The sequence below is a fragment of the Salmo salar genome, chromosome 01 (assembly GCF_965601325.2).
Source record: "Salmo salar chromosome 01, fSalSal1, whole genome shotgun sequence".
Classification (NCBI taxonomy): Eukaryota; Metazoa; Chordata; class Actinopteri; order Salmoniformes; family Salmonidae; genus Salmo; species Salmo salar.
The window spans coordinates 173,823,351-173,846,589 of record NC_138291.1 but is presented as its reverse complement, the minus strand read 5'-3'; the positions used below and the strand labels follow the sequence as shown (position 1 = coordinate 173,846,589).

The 23,239-nt window shown below is 45.3% G+C and overlaps 1 protein-coding gene across 6 annotated transcripts in view; it reads right to left on the bottom strand.

Moving 5' to 3' along the window:
• Positions 1-23,239, bottom strand: part of nrg1 (neuregulin 1) — a 167,343-nt gene that overhangs the window by 42,359 nt on the left and 101,745 nt on the right. Inside the window, exon 1 of one of the 6 annotated variants that reach the window (XM_014144465.3) lies at positions 2,969-4,403. The exons of 4 other annotated variants lie outside the window; for them this stretch is intronic. In XM_014144465.3, the coding sequence (XP_013999940.3) occupies positions 2,969-3,617 (649 nt within the window). In that variant the 5' untranslated portion in view covers positions 3,618-4,403. Of the gene's footprint in view, positions 1-2,968; positions 4,404-23,239 lie in introns of those variants that run through there. One more of the 6 variants, XM_014144472.3, reaches the window with a different exon arrangement.

The following is a 23,239-nucleotide window of genomic DNA, read 5'->3' as shown; positions in this document are numbered from 1 at the left end:
CGGTCTGATATACCACGGCTTTCAGCCAATCAGCATCCAGGTCTCAACCCACCTAGTTTGTAATTAACATTAAATCTCAGTGGGATACATGGAGAACAGTATGTATCGAACAGTGAACACTACAGGAGCCTGTTAAGCTCAGCATTGTGATCATGGAGGGTGGTATATCAGTGGTATATCAGCTCTTCTCTATGAGCCACAATGATTCATGTGGAAATGGAAACAGAAAATACATACTGCAAAAGTCTGTATTTGGCTCTCTCAAAACAAGATGGCTTCCTATACCTACTGCCTACTGAGTTCTGGCCTCTATGGGGAATAACTCATTAGCTTAGCTTGAGATTCATTTTCTGCTGTGCTACTGTAAATACACTGTTTCCTGATGAGACTGTGTTGAGAAGATAGCTGAAGGGACAATTTAGCCATGAAAGGCTTTTTAAACAGAACAGGAAAGACCACTGGGAGAGTATGGGTCAAAGTGAGGCCAAGGCCCTTCTGTTCTGTGAATGCACTCCAAAGCCGAGTTTTGCTGAGAGAGTCATATTTAATATAAATAACTCAATTATACAGAACTCGAGTGAAGAAGTTACTTTAACTTAAGGCTAAACCAAATTAGCAAGGGAATTGTGACAATGGGATGAAGACAAAACGAGCAGTTCCAAACATTTCAGTTCAGCCTAAACCCAAATGGAATGCCAAAAAGATTGCTGTAAGGGAACATCCAAGGGGGAAAGAAAGTGCATTTGAACATTAGGTAAAAGAGGATGCACCGATTGTATAGGTATAGTCAACCAGCGGAGCATGCCATGTACTTTACATTTTAGTCATTTAGCAGACGCTCTTATCCAGAGCGACTTACAGTTGTGAATGCATACATTTCATACATTTTTTTCTCCGTACTGGTCCCCCATGGGAAACAAACCCACAACCCTGGCGTTGCAACCCACAACCCTGGCGTTGCAAACACCATGCTCTACCAACTGAGCCACACAGGACCACGGGACCACTTCAAACATTGAGTCATTAATACTTCATTTCCAGTGAAAGGTTTTGCAGAACAATTACATGTGTGTTGTAGGTGGTCTTACACACACATGCAGTCATTTAGGAATGTCTGGCAGACAAGTTTGACACACCTCTACATAGACTGACATGGCCTTCGTACTGGCATATTCATTAGCTTCCTTTCCGTTTTCTAATTTGCTCAATGTGTCGAAGGCAAATACAAAATCACTATCACTTTTCCCATGCTTCCTGGTAGGACAGCTGACCTGCTTTCTTGGTATTGATTAGGTCTGAGATGACCAAAGCAGGCGATCATATTTCCAATTTAAAGCCCGAACAATTGATCATGCAGCTGAAAAAGGGGAGAGCGTCTTGCCTCAGAGCAGCCCTTGATTTGACTAATGCATATGAAGCAGACATGCTACAATGGTCTTTCAATTTCTAAAATGCCCCCCCCCACACACAAAAAAAACGGAGTTTGATTTACGTGCATATTTCTCACGTTAGGATTTGGCCAGCTGTGTATGGTAACCATCACTAGTTCTAGATCTCAAGGCACATCAGTGAACAATCGTCAAGTGTGAATGAATTACTCTGGAGGCGAATTTGCATGAGGAAATGCACCTAGGGAAGGAAGCCACAAAGAACCACAATATCTCCCCCAACTCACTCAGACCCACGCCACCCCGTAGACTCAGACCCACAGCCACACCACCGAAGGTCAAATATAAATACCATCAACCTGACTGAAATGAGGACAGCCTCAATGAAAATCTCACGGGGAACAGGGAATAAAGCTGCATGAGGACAAAAGTACCGGTAGAGTCTGGCAGCTTTCCAGCAGTTATAACTCGGTGGCTTGCAAAGTCATGGTAGAGAGCCGCTTAGCAGTCAGATAGCATTACTGGGATTGTCTTTCTCTGTGGCTCAGAGATAGAGGGGGAATCAATTAGTCTCCAGCAGGCTCTGACCTTGAAATGGAGCTCCGGCCTGGCAGGAGGAAGTCCCACTGCACCGCAGCATTTAGTTTTAGGAAGTCGTGCATCATCAGCTATTGATTTTTCATATTTTCTGGAAATGACTGGAAATCACGAGGCGGCTAGCATTTGGCTGCTCACTTCCTGGTCAACATGGGCTAATTTCAAATATGCAGACGAGAACATATGCATTCTGTTTGTGGGAGGCTAAGGGAAATAAGAAATAAGAACCAGCATGGTATCACAACGGTTTACTGCATCGGATGTGGTGTAAGGGACAGCTGTGGTACGGGACAGCTGTGGTACGGGACAGCTGTGGTAAGGGACATGTTTATGCAGTAGCAACTAATATTTGATCTTATTAGCACTAACTGCCTGGGGTGGTTTTGAAAGGGAGTTTCTGTTTCTTACACAGGCTGGTAATTCTTCGGAAGCTTAGTCACGGCTACTAGCGCTACACTTCACAGCATGTCTGCTTTCAGACAGAGGGCTAAGCTACAGGCACTATTATTCTGAGCATAGTGTTGCACAATAGGAAAAGCATCACGTTTTAAATGCTTTAAAAACATGTCGAGGTAATGACCTTTTTGGGTTGTGTATTGCGCCGTAGGGTACACTGGACTATTTCACTGAATAGTATCACATGGATATTTCCTTTCTGCCTGCTGGTATTCAATATGCTGTTGGAATTCAACACCGACAGTTGACGTGCACCATCAGACTACATTATGTGTCTCCCTTTTTAAAAGACACGTGCTTACTGTAGTTAATAGTTGTGTGTTTTTGTCTTAATTCGACACCAAAGTTCACAATCCTTTCTAGATTAAACGTCAAAGGCTATTGTAACTGTCAAATTCTTCTGCTCTTACATGTGTCAGTGACACAGTTCAGTACAACACAGACCAAACGTAATGTATTTACTCAAGACAAGAGTCAACTGTGAGCAAACTAAAATACATAGGAATTACAAAGTGTGGCGTACTTACAGAACTTGGGGACAATAATGTCATTAGATTCCACAGTAGTTTGGGAGTAGGCGGTAGGTTTTCCCTTGCTCACTGGTTTTGGGGTGGGCGGGCCCGTGCGGTACCTCAATGCAGAGGTAGGGGTGTATTGAGTCACTCCGGTGGGTTTTCCCTCTACTATGACCTCAGGCTGTCCTGTGGTGGTGGTTGTCGCCGTGGGGACGGGGGAGGAGGGGTGGGGAAATGACAATGGCAGATCCCTTGTGGGGTCAGCATAGATGGGGTCTTGTCCTCTGCGATCTGGGCCCAGGTGGGTGGGCGGCTCGTACTCAAAGATTTTGTCCACAAAGACCCACTTGAGGCCGGCGGTGCAGAGGGCCAGACTGAGCAGGCAGGCCAGGATGGGGAGGATGCAGATCTTCTCTGAGCGCAGGCAACCACGCACCTGTTCCATCTCTATGCACACACAGCAGGTCCCTGCCAAGCCCAAGAATCCCAGGGGCCTTGCTGGTTCTCCATCGACACCCTCCTCCCCACCCTCACCACCTGCTGCAGACTCCGCCTCCTCTGGGGCTCGTCCTCGATCGGCGCAGGAGAGGGTGGGGGATGCTGATTTGGGAAGGACGACCAGCCCGGCGGAGGAGTCCACTGCCTCCACTCCTTCAGTCATCCTCCCTCGTGCTCTCTCTCTCTCTCCCTCTCTCTCTCACACCGAAGGATCTCTGGACGCCTGTACTCAACTCAAAGAGCACGGCAGCTGGCTGGTATCGTAAAGTGTGTTGTCCATTATCAGATCACAGTGGTGGGGGTTGGGTGGGAGATGGAGAAGGAGGATGCTTTTCACGGCAGTGTGGGGTAACCTTGTTAACGTCTGGGAAGTAAACCGACAAGACTTTTTCTTCGCAGGTTTGCTCTCACGACATTCTCACGGGAAACGTGTACACACGAAAACAAGTCCAGAAATAGAAACATCAAATTCTGAGCTACAACAAAAGTAGAAGACAGAAGAGGTGTCTTCCCTTAGATCTCTTGCGTGGTTCAGTTCCCTGGGCAGGACCAGTAGTGCGCTCACTCACCTGAGGACTTGAAGAGTGGAGCCGGCTGCTGTGTAAACGCTATTGGCAGGATGCGGCTACAGATGGGACAGAGCAGACCGGCACTGCAGTGGCAGGAGCAACATGCCGTCTGTCTGTCGGTCGGTCTGTTTGTCTGCTCAAGCAGCAGCCTAGAGGGGCTGAATCATCAGGGAGCAGCAGGTGCCCTTCCTCTCAGCAGTGCCGGAGAAACAGATAATTAGTGGAGAGAGAAACACGCTCGTACATCGCGGAAGGAGAGACAATTCAGGACACTCCCCTTTTCCTCCTCACCACTACACTCCTCGCTCTCTCTCACCCTCTCCCTCTCCCTACAAGAGCTCTCCTAGGTATTGTCCACGCACTCTTCTCAGGCTGCTACCAGTCTGAACACAAAGCACACAGCTAAGCAAGTTCGTACTTGATCCAATTAGGGGGAATGGCAACGAATCACAGGCAAACAGACGGCTCTGGCGTCTCCCTCCCTCCCCCCCTCCCTCCCTCCCTGGGCCATTGATTATGTTAATACAAAAGGTTTTTTTTGTCAAGGGGTGGTAGCCAGTGGAACAGACATTTGATCCGTCCCAAGGGAAATGAGCTATTGTTTTATGGCTCCTCTCAGAATCTTCCTTCATTGGAGTGAATGAAAGGAAAAAAATTACTGAAGTAATATTTCAGTCATTGTCAAAGAAAATAATACCAATCACCTGATTTACCAAACTTTTGGTTTATTTTTCAACATGTACTGTTAGGTCGCTTTGTAGCGCTGACTCAGGGGGATAAAGGACAACGTTAAGACAACGTTGAGGCACCATCGAGGAACTGACTCCTTGAGGTATATCAAGAGTGCGAGAAAATCAACATTTTATTCAAAACATACATAGCCACACCAATCATAATCCAAATGAGTGTGTAACGAACAGACTAGCATTACATGTTGCCAAAAGCATTACCAGTGGGCTTTAATTAAAAGTCTTAAGTATATATAATAATTAAAATCAGAGTTAAAGCCAGAAGACAGACACATTCCATTAAAATAACCCAGTAGGGAGTCGTGGGTCCATCACCATCTAGATACTCTCATTATGAATACAGTTTTGTCATAGCCGAACGTGGTCCAGTTTCACAGCCTGGCATGCTGTGATCTTTTATCTAAATTCAATATAACACGTCTTCATGTTTTCAGCTTTGGAGCGTGTCTGTGTGGGGAAAAAAAGGCTAGACATCTGACCTTTGAACAATCCAGTCAAAACAAAAAAGGGATTGGGATGTAACCCCACTAAATCTGGTCCTAAACCCAAAGTCATTAGCGCAGAGAGAGCCCCTTCCCACAGGGACTCCTTACGGTACCTTCAGATGGATAAAACTCAGATGTTATACCTATCTACGAGGTCAGACCACTCATTACCATAAGACTCATCTTTAGTGGACTACTTTACTCATACATGTATTACCACACCAAGTTATACATAGACCATCTCTTCATATGCTTTACTTTGAGTTATACACACACACACACCACACACACACACACACCTTACTTTAAGTTAAACAGTTTGGGACAGGCTGAATAGTAAATCGCAAGCACAGTATCTTGCTAATGCATGGGACAGAGAACCAGTTCAACAGATCAGCTTCTAACTATTCAGAAGCACAGCTCAGAAAGGCACAATACATTCTCCATTTACTACACTTAAGGCTAGCTTGTCACACGGCCCAGGAGTATTGGCTTTGGCCCTCGAATCACGTCTGCCACAATGTAAGAGGAGCTGGGATTACTGGTCACAAAATCCACACTTTGCATGTCTGGCTTTAAGCACAATCTTCCAACGGTCCTGAGCAGCGACAGATAGATGTGGAGAAATCCCCCAGTGAGCTGTTAAGCCCCCCCTCGGTGCTAACAGGCTGGGAGGACAATCCAAAGACTAACGGTCTGAGAGAGAGCAAACGAAAGAGGGGGAAGTTTAACCAGGAAGAGGACCACGGTCAGGTCAATGACACACTTCCTATTGACACACAAATGACCCTCTTCAATCTTCAAAAGGAATGAATACCAGAAATGGCATCTATAGGACATTACAGTGGCTTCCTGTCAAATGGATATTCTCATCATGTGATTCTATACAGTACATTTATGCTATTTAAAAAGAGATGCTTGATAATAAATAAATAAATGCCATTCAGCAGATGCTTTTATCCAAAGTGGCACAGTCATCCGAGCATACATTTTACGTATGGGTGGTCCCGGGAATCTAACCCACTATCCTGGCGTTGTAAGCACTATGCTCTATCAACTGAGCCACAGTGGACCACACATTTGATCATTAGAGGTATCTTTTATTCAATAGCACCTCGTACCTAGGACCAAACGCATGCCATAGAGGCATAGTGATTTGAATGACGCATGGTGAGTCACTGACAGGATAGAACAGAGAAACAGTCGGCGTGGCGACAGAACAGAGAAACAGTCGGCGTGGCGACAGAGAAACAGTCGGCGTGGAGACAGAGAAACAGTCGGCGTGGCGACAGAGAAACAGTCGGCGTGGAGACAGAGAAACAGTCGGCGTGGAGACAGAGAAACAGTCGGCGTGGCGACAGAACAGAGAAACAGTCGGCGTGGCGACAGAGAAACAGTCGGCGTGGAGACAGAAACAGTCGGCGTGGAGACAGAGAAACAGTCGGCGTGGAGACAGAGAAACAGTCGGCGTGGAGACAGAGAAACAGTCGGCGTGGAGACAGAGAAACAGTCGGCGTGGAGACAGAGATAGTCGGCGTGGAGACAGAGATAGTCGGCGTGGAGACAGAGATAGTCGGCGTGGAGACAGAGATAGTCGGCGTGGAGACAGAGATAGTCGGCGTGGAGACAGAGATAGTCGGCGTGGAGACAGATTCCATCAGTTGGTTTGCAGAGCTGTCTATCAGCCTTCCCTGTAGCTCAGTTGGTAGAGCATGGTGTTTGCAACGCCAGGGTTGTGGGTTCGATTCCCACGGGGGGCCAGCACAGAAAAAAAATAAATGTATGAAATTGTATGAAATGTATGCATTCACTACTGTAAGTCGCTCTGGATAAGAGCGTCTGCTAAATGACTAAAATGTAAATGTAATGTATCTATGGAATCATATCACAGGTGCCGTTATGAAATAAACTCAATTTGGAGGGGATAGTTTATCATCTAATACCACAAAAATTGTCAAGGGTGTCAAATTGCATTCAAGATGACACAGACCATACGACAGAGGGAAGGGGGGGGGCTACTGAACATGCATTTCAAATGAGCGGGATGAAAGACACCAGAGGAAAGATTTCAAATGTGACATAAAGCAAGTAGAATTTAAAGGGTAGCATTAAACTGCAGTCATACACATTTTGAGGACACAGTAAAACTTCAGGAATATCTAAAGAGACATATTCTGGGTAAATGACTTTCACACACTGAACCAGTCAGTTGTGTTTCATTACAACAGACAGACAACAGCTGCAGTAAGGTCAAACTAATTCATTGGATGGAGTCAGATTATAGTAAACCTAGTCAAGGTCAAAGGTTAAACCAAAAGGTGTTGCCAACTATTCTTGGATTGCCAGATATCATCCTAAGGTAGACCACAACAATGTCCTTGTGTTCTTTAGGTCAGTGCATCCAAAATAGTTCAAGACAATGAATGTTTAATCCACTGTTGGCTAGAAGGTAGTCCACTTTAAAATGTGGTTTCTGAACTTGATCAAAAGACCAAAGGGTATATTTGTAACATTCTGTGGAATCTTTCATCCTCCAACTCCTTATATAATGGTCATTGGTGTATCAAACGCTTGAAAGCAAAACTCTCATCCAAGAAGTAATCGTGTCCGGTACAACCGTTAAGAGATGTAGATTCTTCCAATAAGTGCAGAAAATCAGTAATGTGCCTCTAATCTTAAATGAAAACGGACACCCTCGCCTGTGGTAATTATTCTGCCGGCTAAATGGGAATAAATTAATTTTTCCTTTTACATGCAGTCGTTTGCAGGAAGTTCAATCCATTATTTATGTCAGAGAAGAGGAGACAGAGGGACCTGACCTAGTAAAATCCCAGCGTACACTTCAAAGCCAGCCAGAGTAACTGCCTATTGGCAGGCAGAAGGTTACCAGTGCATTAGGAGATGAGAATGTGCTTTTTCTTGCCAAAAACAGCCAAGCACAACTTTTATTAACAAATACAGGTAGAGGTCTAAGAGGAGCAGGCTAGAATTCAATAATGCTTCCATCTCTGCTGACGCTCCAACAATGAGGGGATTTTAAATAGAGGGCAATTTTCATCCTGTCAGAGCGCTGGATCACTGGCAGGGACGAGACAACACAGAGATTATGCTGTAGCTAAACTCTCCATGTCTGTCAAGTCATTCAGGGTGGAACATATGGAGGGCTTCGAAATGTAGAAAATGGCCACTGGATAGTCCCTGGATAGTGCCCGCCCTGGCTCCTTTCCCTGGCTTTGATGTGATATAAAAAAGGAGCACCTGAGTCATTTACAGGGGATAGAATAAAGTAGTGCCCTGGCTCGCTCTCCTCGCCTCCCTGTCCGCCAGCCTGGTGCCCGCGGTAGAGGCTCATTCGTCTCCCGGTTAAAATACCTGTGTGCACACACTCTGCCCCATACAACTTGTGCCTATAATGGAACTATGAGCAGGAAGTCAGTCATTCAATGGAGGAGAGGGAGGGAGGAGCTCCATTATCATTAGTGCTGCATGCACAGTCTCATTGTTTACTGTGGTCTTTAAGGACGGGGAGAGAAGGAGGCGGAGGCGAAAGAGAGGTTCAGCACTGCTCTTTGGGACAGCTCCTCTGTGACACTGTCTCAAAGTGGCAGGCTACAGCAGACTAGTGATAATCTATTGATCTCTGCCTGAGGGAGGAGAGGAAAGGGGGTGGGGGGCAATGCCACTGTTTTTCTTGGGCTGGCTGATTGGGCTGTGAAGATGACGCTGCAAAATGTCATTTGTATGTTGTAGAAATGTTATTGAATGCTAATTCAATACCTAGATAATGACAAATGCTACTGCTGACCAGGGGTTCTCTAGGGAAGGAGTGACAGTAGTACCATTAGTAATTGAATATGCTTCTTTTAGAAGCTGAACAGTATGTGAACAGAGGATACATATATGTGCTCCACAGAGTAGGTTTGTGTGTGCGAGTGTTACCATGTGTTGTAAAATTGGAGGCCCATAAAGTAACAGGATTCGGCAACTTCCTCTGTAAGTACATTGAGAGCAACAACTGAAGCAAACAAAGACATTTGAGCTTGAAAGCCAGGGTTTTGTTTTTTTCTCTGTTACTTACACACTTTCTTGACTGATCTGTGAGGAAAATAGCTACATTTGCTGGCTTTTCCCCTTTTCGATCATCAAACATCAGAATATAAATGATCTACAGAGGTGATAGAAGAGACATAACACCAAAATACAACCCAAAAGACACGTCAAATTAAAAAAATGGCCATTCTTTATCAAATAAAATGCAAATAACCAGAAAAACAAGCTGGGAAACACTTTTCATTATACAGTTAGAGAGGAAACAATACCGGGTGTTGTATGAATAAGTGACTACAGAGAATTTGGGAGTGAGCTGCCGTTTCGTGGAAAGTTAAAAGCAATATTGATACTTGTGCCTCTATGTCGGATATCATGATTTATGGACTTCATCTAGTTTGTCAGGAAGTTGCATAAGGGCTTGTGTATCTTGCGTTATCTAAGCTGGGGTGCAATTTCTCAATAGCGTCTCATTGTCTGATCAAAGACTGTTACTGTCAGTGGAAAGATAAGGAGATGGTGGTCTCCATGGCCTGCTTTCATGTGGAGGGGGAAAAGCACAGTAACACACACTGGCCTTGTGAAATACATCAAATACCAACCATTCCTTTTAAGAGCAGCCCCAATTCTCTACGGACACTAATTGGCTTTAGCGAATGAGAGACGAGCCAAATGTCCTCCTTCAGACTGGCAGACTGATTGAAATGAAGTCGTTTGCTTTCTGTATAATATATCACCGGGGGGGGAGATGAAAGGCAAACTTTGAGCAAACGCCGAGAGGGAATGCACATTTCACGTAAAACGTTTGCCATTCTCACACGTTTCTTCTTCTCCCTGCGACGTGATAAGGAGAGAAGAGAGGTGTGCAGGTAAGAAGTGGACTGGGAGAGTTTCAGCAGCAGTATGCCTCTAACAGGATCCTAATTCATTATGCAGTGTAGGGAGGTACAGTAAAGTACTTCTCCTCCGGTTCAGAGCCCTTTTCCCAAATTGAACAGAGTGGGAGGCATTTGGCATGACAGACTAGCATCCTGTTCTCCACTAGTATATTACAGTACTGGTCCAGGCAGCATGCTGTTCTCCACTAGTATATTACAGTACTGGTCCAGGCAGCATCCTGTTCTCCACTAGTATATTACAGTACTGGTCCAGGCAGCATCCTGTTCTCCACTAGTATATTACAGTACTGGTCCAGGCAGCATGCTGTTCTCCACTAGTATATTACAGTACTGGTCCAGGCAGCATGCTGTTCTCCACTAGTATATTACAGTACTGGTCCATGTAGCATGCTGTTCCCCACTAGTATATTACAGTACTGGTCCAGGCAGCATCCTGTTCTCCACTAGTATATTACAGTACTGGTCCAGGCAGCATGCTGTTCTCCACTAGTATATTACAGTACTGGTCCAGGCAGCATGCTGTTCTCCACTAGTATATTACAGTACTGGTCCATGTAGCATGCTGTTCTCCACTAGTATATTACAGTACTGGTCCAGGCAGCATCCTGTTCTCCACTAGTATATTACAGTACTGGTCCAGGCAGCATCCTGTTCTCCACTAGTATATTACAGTACTGGTCCAGGCAGCATCCTGTTCTCCACTAGTATATTACAGTACTGGTCCAGGCAGCATGCTGTTCTCCACTAGTATATTACAGTACTGGTCCAGGCAGCATGCTGTTCTCCACTAGTATATTACAGTACTGGTCCATGTAGCATGCTGTTCCCCACTAGTATATTACAGTACTGGTCCAGGCAGCATCCTGTTCTCCACTAGTATATTACAGTACTGGTCCAGGCAGCATGCTGTTCTCCACTAGTATATTACAGTACTGGTCCATGTAGCATGCTGTTCTCCACTAGTATATTACAGTACTGGTCCAGGCAGCATGCTGTTCTCCACTAGTATATTACAGTACTGGTCCAGGCAGCATGCTGTTCTCCACTAGTATATTACAGTACTGGTCCAGGCAGCATCCTGTTCTCCACTAGTATATTACAGTACTGGTCCATGTAGCATGCTGTTCTCCACTAGTATATTACAGTACTGGTCCAGGCAGCATCCTGTTCTCCACTAGTATATTACAGTACTGGTCCAGGCAGCATCCTGTTCTCCACTAGTATATTACAGTACTGGTCCAGGCAGCATGCTGTTCTCCACTAGTATATTACAGTACTGGTCCAGGCAGCGCGCTGTTCTCCACTAGTCTATTACAGTACTGGTCCAGGCATCATGCTGTTCTCCACTAGTATATTACAGTACTGGTCCAGGCAGCATCCTGTTCTCCACTAGTATATTACAGTACTGGTCCAGGCAGCATGCTGTTCTCCACTAGTATATTACAGTACTGGTCCATGTAGCATCCTGTTCTCCACTAGTATATTACAGTACTGGTCCAGGCAGCATGCTGTTCTCCACTAGTATATTACAGTACTGGTCCAGGCAGCATGCTGTTCTCCACTAGTATATTACAGTACTGGTCCATGTAGCATGCTGTTCTCCACTAGTATATTACAGTACTGGTCCATGTAGCATGCTGTTCTCCACTAGTATATTACAGTACTGGTCCAGGCAGCATCCTGTTCTCCACTAGTATATTACAGTACTGGTCCAGGCAGCATCCTGTTCTCCACTAGTATATTACAGTACTGGTCCAGGCAGCATGCTGTTCTCCACTAGTATATTACAGTACTGGTCCATGTAGCATCCTGTTCTCCACTAGTATATTACAGTACTGGTCCAGGCAGCATGCTGTTCTCCACTAGTATATTACAGTACTGGTCCAGGCAGCATGCTGTTCTCCACTAGTATATTACAGTACTGGTCCAGGCAGCATCCTGTTCTCCACTAGTATATTACAGTACTGGTCCAGGCAGCATCCTGTTCTCCACTAGTATAATACAGTACTGGTCCAGGCAGCATCCTGTTCTCCACTAGTATATTACAGTACTGGTCCAGGCAGCATCCTGTTCTCCACTAGTATATTACAGTACTGGTCCAGGCAGCATCCTGTTCTCCACTAGTATATTACAGTACTGGTCCAGGCAGCATGCTGTTCTCCACTAGTATATTACAGTACTGGTCCAGGCAGCATGCTGTTCTCCACTAGTATATTACAGTACTGGTCCAGGCAGCATCCTGTTCTCCACTAGTATATTACAGTACTGGTCCAGGCAGCATGCTGTTCTCCACTAGTATATTACAGTACTGGTCCAGGCAGCATCCTGTTCTCCACTAGTATATTACAGTACTGGTCCAGGCAGAATCCTGTTCTCCACTAGTATATTACAGTACTGGTCCAGGCAGCATCCTGTTCTCCACTAGTATATTACAGTACTGGTCCAGGCAGCATGCTGTTCTCCACTAGTATATTACAGTACTGGTCCATGCAGCATGCTGTTCTCCACTAGTATGTTACAGTACTGGTCCAGGCAGCATCCTGTTCTCCACTAGTATATTACAGTACTGGTCCAGGCAGCATGCTGTTCTCCACTAGTATATTACAGTACTGGTCCAGGCAGCATCCTGTTCTCCAATAGTATATTACAGTACTGGTCCAGGCAGAATCCTGTTCTTCACTAGTATATTACAGTACTGGTCCAGGCAGCATGCTGTTCTCCACTAGTATATTACAGTACTGGTCCAGGCAGCATCCTGTTCTCCACTAGTATATTACAGTACTGGTCCAGGCAGCATGCTGTTCTCCACTAGTATATTACAGTACTGGTCCAGGCAGCATCCTGTTCTCCACTAGTATATTACAGTACTGGTCGATGTAGCATGCTGTTCTCCACTAGTATATTACAGTACTGGTCCAGGCAGCATGCTGTTCTCCACTAGTATATTACAGTACTGGTCCAGGCAGCATCCTGTTCTCCACTAGTATATTACAGTACTGGTCCAGGCAGCATGCTGTTCTCCACTAGTATATTACAGTACTGGTCCAGGCAGCATCCTGTTCTCCACTAGTATATTACAGTACTGGTCCAGGCAGCATGCTGTTCTCCACTAGTATATTACAGTACTGGTTCATGCAGCATGCTGTTCTCCACTAGTATATTACAGTACTGGTCCATGCAGCATGCTGTTCTCCACTAGTATGTTACAGTACTGGTCCAGGCAGCATCCTGTTCCCCACTAGTATATTACAGTACTGGTCCAGGCAGCATGCTGTTCTCCACTAATCTATTACAGTACTGGTCCAGGCAGCATGCTGTTCTCCACTAGTATATTACAGTACTGGTCCAGGCATCATCCTGTTCTCCACTAGTATATTACAGTACTGGTCCAGGCAGCATGCTGTTCTCCACTAGTATATTACAGTACTGGTCCAGGCAGCATCCTGTTCTCCACTAGTATATTACAGTACTGGTCGATGTAGCATGCTGTTCTCCACTAGTATATTACAGTACTGGTCCAGGCAGCATGCTGTTCTCCACTAGTATATTACAGTACTGGTCCAGGCAGCATCCTGTTCTCCACTAGTATATTACAGTACTGGTCCAGGCAGCATGCTGTTCTCCACTAGTATATTACAGTACTGGTCCAGGCAGCATCCTGTTCTCCACTAGTATATTACAGTACTGGTCCAGGCAGCATGCTGTTCTCCACTAGTATATTACAGTACTGGTCCATGCAGCATGCTGTTCTCCACTAGTATATTACAGTACTGGTCCATGCAGCATGCTATTCTCCACTAGTATGTTACAGTACTGGTCCAGGCAGCATCCTGTTCTCCACTAGTATATTAGAGTACTGGTCCAGGCAGCATGCTGTTCTCCACTAGTATATTACAGTACTGGTCCAGGCAGCATGCTGTTCTCCACTAGTATATTACAGTACTGGTCCAGGTAGCATGCTGTTCTCCACTAGTATATTACAGTACTGGTCCAGGCAGCATCCTGTTCTCCACTAGTATATTACAGTACTGGTCCAGGCAGCATCCTGTTCTCCACTAGTATATTACAGTACTGGTCCAGGCAGCATGCTGTTCTCCACTAGTATATTACAGTACTGGTCCAGGCAGCATGCTGTTCTCCACTAGTATATTACAGTACTGGTCCAGGCAGCATGCTGTTCTCCACTAGTATATTACAGTACTGGTCCAGGCAGCATGCTGTTCTCCACTAGTATATTACAGTACTGGTCCATGTAGCATTCTGTTCTCCACTAGTATATTACAGTACTGGTCCAGGCAGCATGCTGTTCTCCACTAGTATATTACAGTACTGGTCCAGGCAGCATCCTGTTCTCCACTAGTATATTACAGTACTGGTCCAGGCAGCATCCTGTTCTCCACTAGTATATTACAGTACTGGTCCAGGCAGCATGCTGTTCTCCACTAGTATATTACAGTACTGGTCCAGGCAGCATGCTGTTCTCCACTAGTATATTACAGTACTGGTCCAGGCAGCATCCTGTTCTCCACTAGTATATTACAGTACTGGTCCAGGCAGCATCCTGTTCTCCACTAGTATATTACAGTACTGGTCCAGGCAGCATCCTGTTCTCCACTAGTATATTACAGTACTGCTCCATGTAGCATGCTGTTCTCCACTAGTATATTACAGTACTGGTCCAGGCAGCATCCTGTTCTCCACTAGTATATTACAGTACTGGTCCAGGCAGCATCCTGTTCTCCACTAGTATATTACAGTACTGGTCCAGGCAGCATCCTGTTCTCCACTAGTATATTACAGTACTGGTCCAGGCAGCATGCTGTTCTCCACTAGTATATTACAGTACTGGTCCAGGCAGCATGCTGTTCTCCACTAGTATATTACAGTACTGGTCCAGGCAGCATGCTGTTCTCCACTAGTATATTACAGTACTGGTCCATGTAGCATCCTGTTCTCCACTAGTATATTACAGTACTGGTCCATGTAGCATGCTGTTCTCCACTAGTATATTACAGTACTGGTCCATGTAGCATGCTGTTCTCCACTAGTATATTACAGTACTGGTCCAGGCAGCATCCTGTTCTCCACTAGTATATTACAGTACTGGTCCAGGCAGCATGCTGTTCTCCACTAGTATATTACAGTACTGGTCCAGGCAGCATGCTGTTCTCCACTAGTATATTACAGTACTGGTCCAGGCAGCGTGCTGTGTGATTACGCTGCCTGCTCTTAAACCACTGTTGGGGACAGCAGTGACAGCAGTGCTGTTAATCCCTGTGGCTTTGTCATTTTGTCACATATTCTGAAAATTCGGTTGTTTAGTCTTCTTGGGTCTGTGAAACGGGTATATCAAAACCCAAAGAGAGGAAGTCCCATAGGGCGGCGCACAATTGGCCCAGCATCGTCCGGGTTTGGCCGGGGTAGGCCGTCATTGTAAATAAGAATTTGTTCTTAACTGACTTGCCTAGTTAAATAAAGGTTAAATAAGAATAAATGTAAAAAAAAATGTCTACTCATTCAATGAGAAATGCAGAGAAAGTAAAATCCACCTGCTTTGACTACGCAATGGTGTGTAAATGGGGAAGAAAGTGCCCGTTGTCACATTAAGAATGAGAAAGAGACACGAGGAGAGAGGACAGAGGAGAGAGGACAGGAGAGAGGACAGAGGAGAGAGGACAGAGGAGAGAGGACAGAGGACAGAGGAGAGAGGACAGAGGAGAGAGGACAGAGGACAGAGGACAGAGGAGAGAGGACAGAGAAGAGAGGACAGAGGACAGCGGACAGAGGAGAGAGGAGAGAGGACAGAGGACAGAGGACAGAGGAGAGAGGAGAGAGGACAGAGGAGAGAGGACAGAGGACAGAGGACAGAGGACAGAGGACAGAGGAGAGAGGACAGAGGACAGAGGACAGAGGACAGAGGACAGAGGACAGAGGAGAGAGGACAGAGGAGAGAGGACAGAGGAGAGAGGAGAGAGAGGAAAAGAGGACAGAGGAAAAAGAGAAAGATAAGCCAGAAGACATAATAAACTGCTGGATATAAGTCATCATGGTAACACATTAACAGAGGATGAGATGTGGGGAGGAGTGCCCGAGGGGATTGTAAACTTCAAAGCCATCCTACAGGCACGGATGGAGAAAATAGATCAAAACAAGAAAGCTAAACACATTCTAGTCAGCACCTTTGTTCCATCTAGATCTATTAAAAGGAGATGTCTCCCTCTTCACCTTCCCTGCTACACAGAGACACACCATTCCCCAGGAGAGACACACACACACACCATTCCCCAGGAGAGACACACACACACACCATTCCCAGAGAGAGACACACACACACACCATTCCCCAGGAGAGACACACACACACACCATTCCCAGAGAGACACACACACACACACACACACACACCATTCCCCAGGAGAGACACACACACACACCATTCCCCAGGAGAGACACACACACACACCATTCCCCAGGAGAGACACACACACACACACACACACACACACACACACACACACACACACACACACACACACACACACACACACAACCGTTCCCAGAGAGACACACACACACACACACACACACACCATTCCCAGAGAGACACACACACACACACCATTCCCAGAGAGACACACACACACACACCATTCCCAGAGAGACACACACACACACACACCATTCCCAGAGAGACACACACACACACACACCATTCCCAGAGAGACACACACACACACACACACACCATTCCCAGAGAGACACACACACACACACACACACACACACCATTCCCAGAGACACACACACATACACACACACACACACCATTCCCAGAGAGACACACACACACACACACACACACACACACACACACACACCATTCCCAGAGCACACACACACACACACACACACACACACACACACACACACACACACACACACACACACACACACGCACCATTCCCAGAGAGACACACACACACACACACACACCATTCCCAGAGAGACACACACACACACACACACACACACACACACACCATTCCCAGAGAGACACACACACACACACACCATTCCCAGAGAGACACACACACATACACACCATTCCCAGAGACACACACACATACCATTCCCAGAGACACACACACACACACACACACACACACACACACACCATTCCCAGAGAGACACACACACACCATTCCCCGAGAGAGAGACACACACACCATTCCCCGAGAGAGAGAGAGAGAGAGAGAGAGAGAGAGAGAGAGAGAGAGAGAGACACACACACACACCATTCCCCGAGAGAGAGAGAGAGAGAGAGAGAGAGACACACACACCATTCCCCGAGAGAGAGAGAGAGAGACACACACCATTCCCCGAGAGAGAGAGAGAGAGAGACACACACCATTCCCCGAGAGAGAGAGAGACACACCATTCCCCGAGAGAGAGAGACACACCATTCCCCGAGAAAGAGAGACACACCATCCCCCGAGAAAGAGAGACACACCATCCCCCGAGAAAGAGAGACACACCATTCCCCGAGAAAGAGAGAGACACCATTCCCCGAGAAAGAGAGAGACACCATTCCCCGAGAAAGAGAGACACACCATTCCCCGAGAAAGAGAGAGACACACCATTCCCCGAGAAAGAGAGAGACACACCATTCCCCGAGAAAGAGAGAGACACCATTCCCCGAGAAAGAGAGAGACACCATTCCCCGAGAAAGAGAGACACACCATTCCCCGAGAAAGAGACACACCATCCCCCGAGAAAGAGAGAGACACCATTCCCCGAGAAAGAGAGAGACACACCATTCCCCGAGAAAGAGAGAGACACCATTCCCCGAGAAAGAGAGACACACCATTCCCCGAGAAAGAGACACACCATTCCCCGAGAAAGAGACACACCATTCCCCGAAAAAGAGAGAGACACACCATCCCCCGAGAAAGAGAGAGACACACCATTCCCCGAGAAAGAGAGAGACACACCATTCCCAAGGGCTGATCAAACAGAGGGCATGTTGTGTGTTCATGAACCTCTCTGACAACATTGAACAGGAACTATCCAAGAGTACAAGACCAATAGTGTGCCTATATCCCTGACCAAGTTAAACTCTCCTCCTTTAGGCCTATTCAAACCATATACCAAATGGAAGCCTCTTCTACTCAGAAAACCAATCATACTAATAGCAGACGTTTGTTTTTCCTGTTAAAGTGTAATCAGCCTTCCCTGTAGCTCAGTTGGTAGAGCATGGTGTTTGCAACACCAGGGTTGTGGGTTCGATTCCCACGGGGGGCCAGTACAGGAAAAATAAAAAAAAGTATGAAATGAAATGTATGCATTCACTACTGTAAGTCGCTCTGGATAAGAGCGTCTGCTAAATTACTAAAATGTAATCGAAAGGATTTTAAATTGGAGAGATTAACCTCATATCTCCTGTGAAACGTAACACATCGAAAACAATTTACAATGATCCTAGCAAGGCGGAATTGCAGGAAATGACTCCTGTCATCGGGAAGCTCCCCTGACTACAACCGGCCAGTCACTCCAATGGGATGAGTGCTACATCACCAGTCAGATGTCTAGACGTCTTTATTAATGACCTGTATTTGAAACCAGAACCATGTAGATACTGGGCTTATGAAAACAACATGACATGTGTTTGGTATTTTTGTTAATGGCGTCATGTCCAAATACCATTGACATGACATTGTCTGTTTTCTTGGCAGAAAGGCGTTATCCTGGGATGACTGACGTGGGTTTATTTGACATACTATCCCTCCACACAGCCCAACATCTGCTTATTGCCCGGCCATGTGCTCCAGACCGGTCTTATAGCATGTAGCGTCGCTAACCTGACCACAGACGTTCCTGTTCTGAAAAACAACAATCCCTCACCATATTGACATGTTGTATGAGTAAACTGTTGTTTGGAAGGAGAGGAGTGACAAGGCTTTGGAAACGTTCTATCCAGCACAATGAGAACATAGCAGGCCTGGATAACACATTGTGTGACATGACACACGCATATTGTTTCACATTAGAAATGTCAAGTGAAAGGCATGAGCTGGCGTACACCCAAAAACAGATAGTGGAGGTGCTGACTAATGAAGAGTAAACTGTAGGCTATACAAATAAGAGTCACACTCTATACACAAGCTTCCCAGTCATTTATTGGATTTTTCGGCATCACATTGCCTTCTTCGAACATAAGAAAATGTCTCCATATGTATTTCAGATTGTTTTATTTTCAAATTAGGCATGAATGCCCATGGCCGGGCAATAACTACAGGAAAAAGAGGACCAAGGACGCCCCCATTCTCATCGACGGGGCTGTTGTGGAGCAGGTTGAGAGCTTCAAGTTCCTTGGTGTCCACATCACCAACAAACTAACATGGTCCAAGCACACCAAGACAGTCATGAAGATGGCACGACAAAACCTATTCCCCAATCAGACTGAAAAGATTTGGCATGGGTCCTCATCCTCAAAAGGTTCTACAGCTGCACCATCGAGAGTATCCTGACTGGTTGCATCACTGCCTGGTATGGCAACTGCTTGGCTTCCGACCGCAAGGCAGCACAGAGGATAGTACGTATGGCCCGGTACATCACTGAGACTGTTCTCTCTGCTACCGCACGGCAAGTGGTACCGGAGTGCCAAGTCTAGGTCTAAGAGGCTTCTACACATCTTCTACCCCCAAGCCATAAGACTCCTGAACATCTAATCCAATGGCTACCCATTGGATTTTACACTGCTGCTACTCTCTGTTATCATCTATGCATAGTCACTTTAATAACTCTACCTATATGTACATATTACCTCAAATACCTCAACTAACCGGTGCCTCCACACATTGACTCTGTCCCGCTACCCCCCTGTATATAGTCACGCTATTGTCATTTTACTGCTACCCTTTAATTACTTGTTACTTTTATTTCTTATCCATATTTTTTATTTTAAATTGCATTGTTGGTTAGAGCCTGTAAGTAAGCATTTCACTGTAAGGTCTACACCTGTTGTATTCGGCGCATGTGACTAATTCAATTTGATTTGAATGATTTATCTGCCGATACAGGGGAACACTTCATGGGGATCGGTTGAAGCTGTCAGCAGAATCTGTTTATAGAATATACATCCAGAGAAGAAGAAGAATCTTCATGGGGATCGGTTGAAGCTGTCAGCAGAATCTGTTTATAGAATATACATCCAGAGAAGAAGAATCTTCATGGGGATCGGTTGAAGCTGTCAGCAGAATCTGTTTATAGAATATACATCCAGAGAAGAAGAAGAATCTTCATGGGGATCGGTTGAAGCTGTCAGCAGAATCTGTTTATAGAATATACATCCAGAGAAGAAGAATCTTCATGGGGATCGGTTGAAGCTGTCAGCAGAATCTGTTTATAGAATATACATCCAGAGAAGAAGAATAGTAGCATCTGATGACAAGGTTCAAATGTCAGATTTATACCTGGGCCCTAAATATGCAAATGGCCAAGGCTAATGATCTCTGTAACGGTTTAATTTTGCCAGCCGAATCCAAGCCGCGAGCCATCCATTTTCCCCCAACTGCAATGTCAGCTCACTCACCACTTTATAACACTGAGCCCATTTTCCCCCCTACCCTCGTTCCAACCATCTGTCCAGATTAAAAAGCTGTGTTCATTTAAATCAATATCCATACATTTCGTGGATGTTCAAAACAGCCTTTAAGGGCAGTACATTTTTTAAGGGCAATTTTGTTTTGAACCCATTCCAACTTTTGATGAGTCAGAAGCCACAGTATGAGACCATCACTCCTACCTGAAGTGTGGAAAAAGTCTGAAAAAGAGAGAATATCTCAATAAAATGTCAAAACCTAAAGTTATGAAGATTTTTGGTGAACAGGACAAATTTTATTCAAATATTCAAACTATTTGAGGAGGAGACCAACATGCTTTTCACATTCTGTGTGACCTTCCAACGCTATGCCGTCGCTGATCAAGCCTCATCAATTTCCCGCTACAATTGGCTAATGAGGGTCATTATGTCCCTGGAAACACTGAGAAATGACTTCCTTTAAAAAGGTAAACAAATGAAGAGCCCCTGCTAACGCAGAGGAGGGTGACCATGGATGGGCTAGTGATGGCCTGAGCTGTCAAGTTGTAAGAAAAGGGCTAGTTAAATGGTGAAACTTGAGGGGAAACAACGCAGACATAAGCACCCAAATCAATGGCGTGTCGAACCAAGGCCTGTATAATCATTATGAACTAATAGAGGAGAATATATGCCAATGTTTATTCATTGAAGGGAGATGACACAAAGGACAAAATGGCAGCTCTGGCTGAGATCCAATCCAGGGATTCTAGTTGACTGGCTTTTTAATCTTGTTTAAGACATGATCTGACATTTGTTCTTGCTGTTATTTACATTTACATTTAAGTCATTTAGCAGACGCTCTTATCCAGAGCGACTTACAAATTGGTGCATTCACCTTATAATATCCAGTGGAACAACCACTTTACAATAGTGCATCAGTGTTATTGTGTACCCTTGTAATAAAGGAAACAGTCTGGGATTACCACTGGCACACACACACACACACACACACACACACACACACACACTCATGGGGTGCATCTGTCTGTGCATGTCAAGGTTATCCACAGTCACGATTGTTACCCTTGGGAACCTGGCCACTGTACACCCTCTCAGTAGGCAATTCCATTACCACACTGCACAGTATGGAGATCATCACTCATGGTGCCAAAAATGCCCTCGCAAAACAGTAGGACTCCTTGAAACCAGAGAGAACTGGCTCCAAAATGGAAGTGTTCAGGTAACAATACACTCAAGGTGAGTTAATAATAGTCCATGCAAAACAAATATAATGAATAAAACACACTGTACCAAGAGACATTCCTGATGCAACATGAAGTCCTTCCCTTCACCTTGCTTATTTACATACTGTTTACAGTTCCTGCCTGCATCTTGTTCCTACTGTACATCGTAGTAGCCACACAGAGCACACTGTACACTGGTATGATAATTAGTTAGTAACCATGTAACTATGATAATCAAAATGTATCTCATGATAGGTTTAGGGTAACAGCCTGATATTTAGCTAGGTAGAGAAGCCAGAGACTAAGTCACACAACCTTATAGAGCTTAGAGGAGAGCTTAGAGGAACATAGAGAGGATTTCAGAGTGGGTTATTTCTATTACAGTAGAGGTCAATCACACATTTCGCCCAGAGAATAGAATAACACTGCAAATACACGTTAGTAATATCAAACTGCTCGACCGCAAACGTTAGCCCCCAAAACCTAATTAGCATCAAAATGAGCTAGCAGAAAGCAGTCAGCTAATCACTGTAAATAGATGCCGGACAGGCGGACGGAGTAGCAGGGACATGCTGGTTTAGGAAAGGGCCTTGCTAGTGCCGCAACCCTCAACAAAACTTGTACTGTGAGAATTTTTAGTACATCCATTCATTTTTCATAGGAAGTCTGTAAAGGAGTTGAAGTCCGCATCCCATTAGTTCAGGGTTCCTCAGGCCACCACTACCGAACCCTGCCGAATACCTAGTGGCCAAAAGTGGTTGAAATGAGATTAGAACCACTTTTTCTCGCTGGGTAGGTGGGTACAAACGTCTTCAACAGACTTGAAGGTGGTTAGGTTAAAATCCTTCACATTACACTGCTAAACTGAGTAATACCCAGCAAAAACTGAAGTATACTAATTATTTCTCTGTTGTACCCTAGCCTGAGAGACTTTATGTGAGAAAGACTGGACAGACCGTTATTTCAAGTTGTCATTGTGCGACTCTAATAAATAGGAAGCAGCAAATGGAGGAGACATTACATCAATAAAAATCACCCCAGGAATTCATCTGCATGCAGAGTTAACCCAATTCACCAGAGTACAGCTAAAGCAGAAACTGTGGCAAAGACAAGAACTTGGTTATGTACAACAAGGAGGCCAACAGACAGGAAGCATGTCAAAGATGATAACCCAGTATGTTCTCATAGATATCAGATGTGCTCATGTGTTGCTA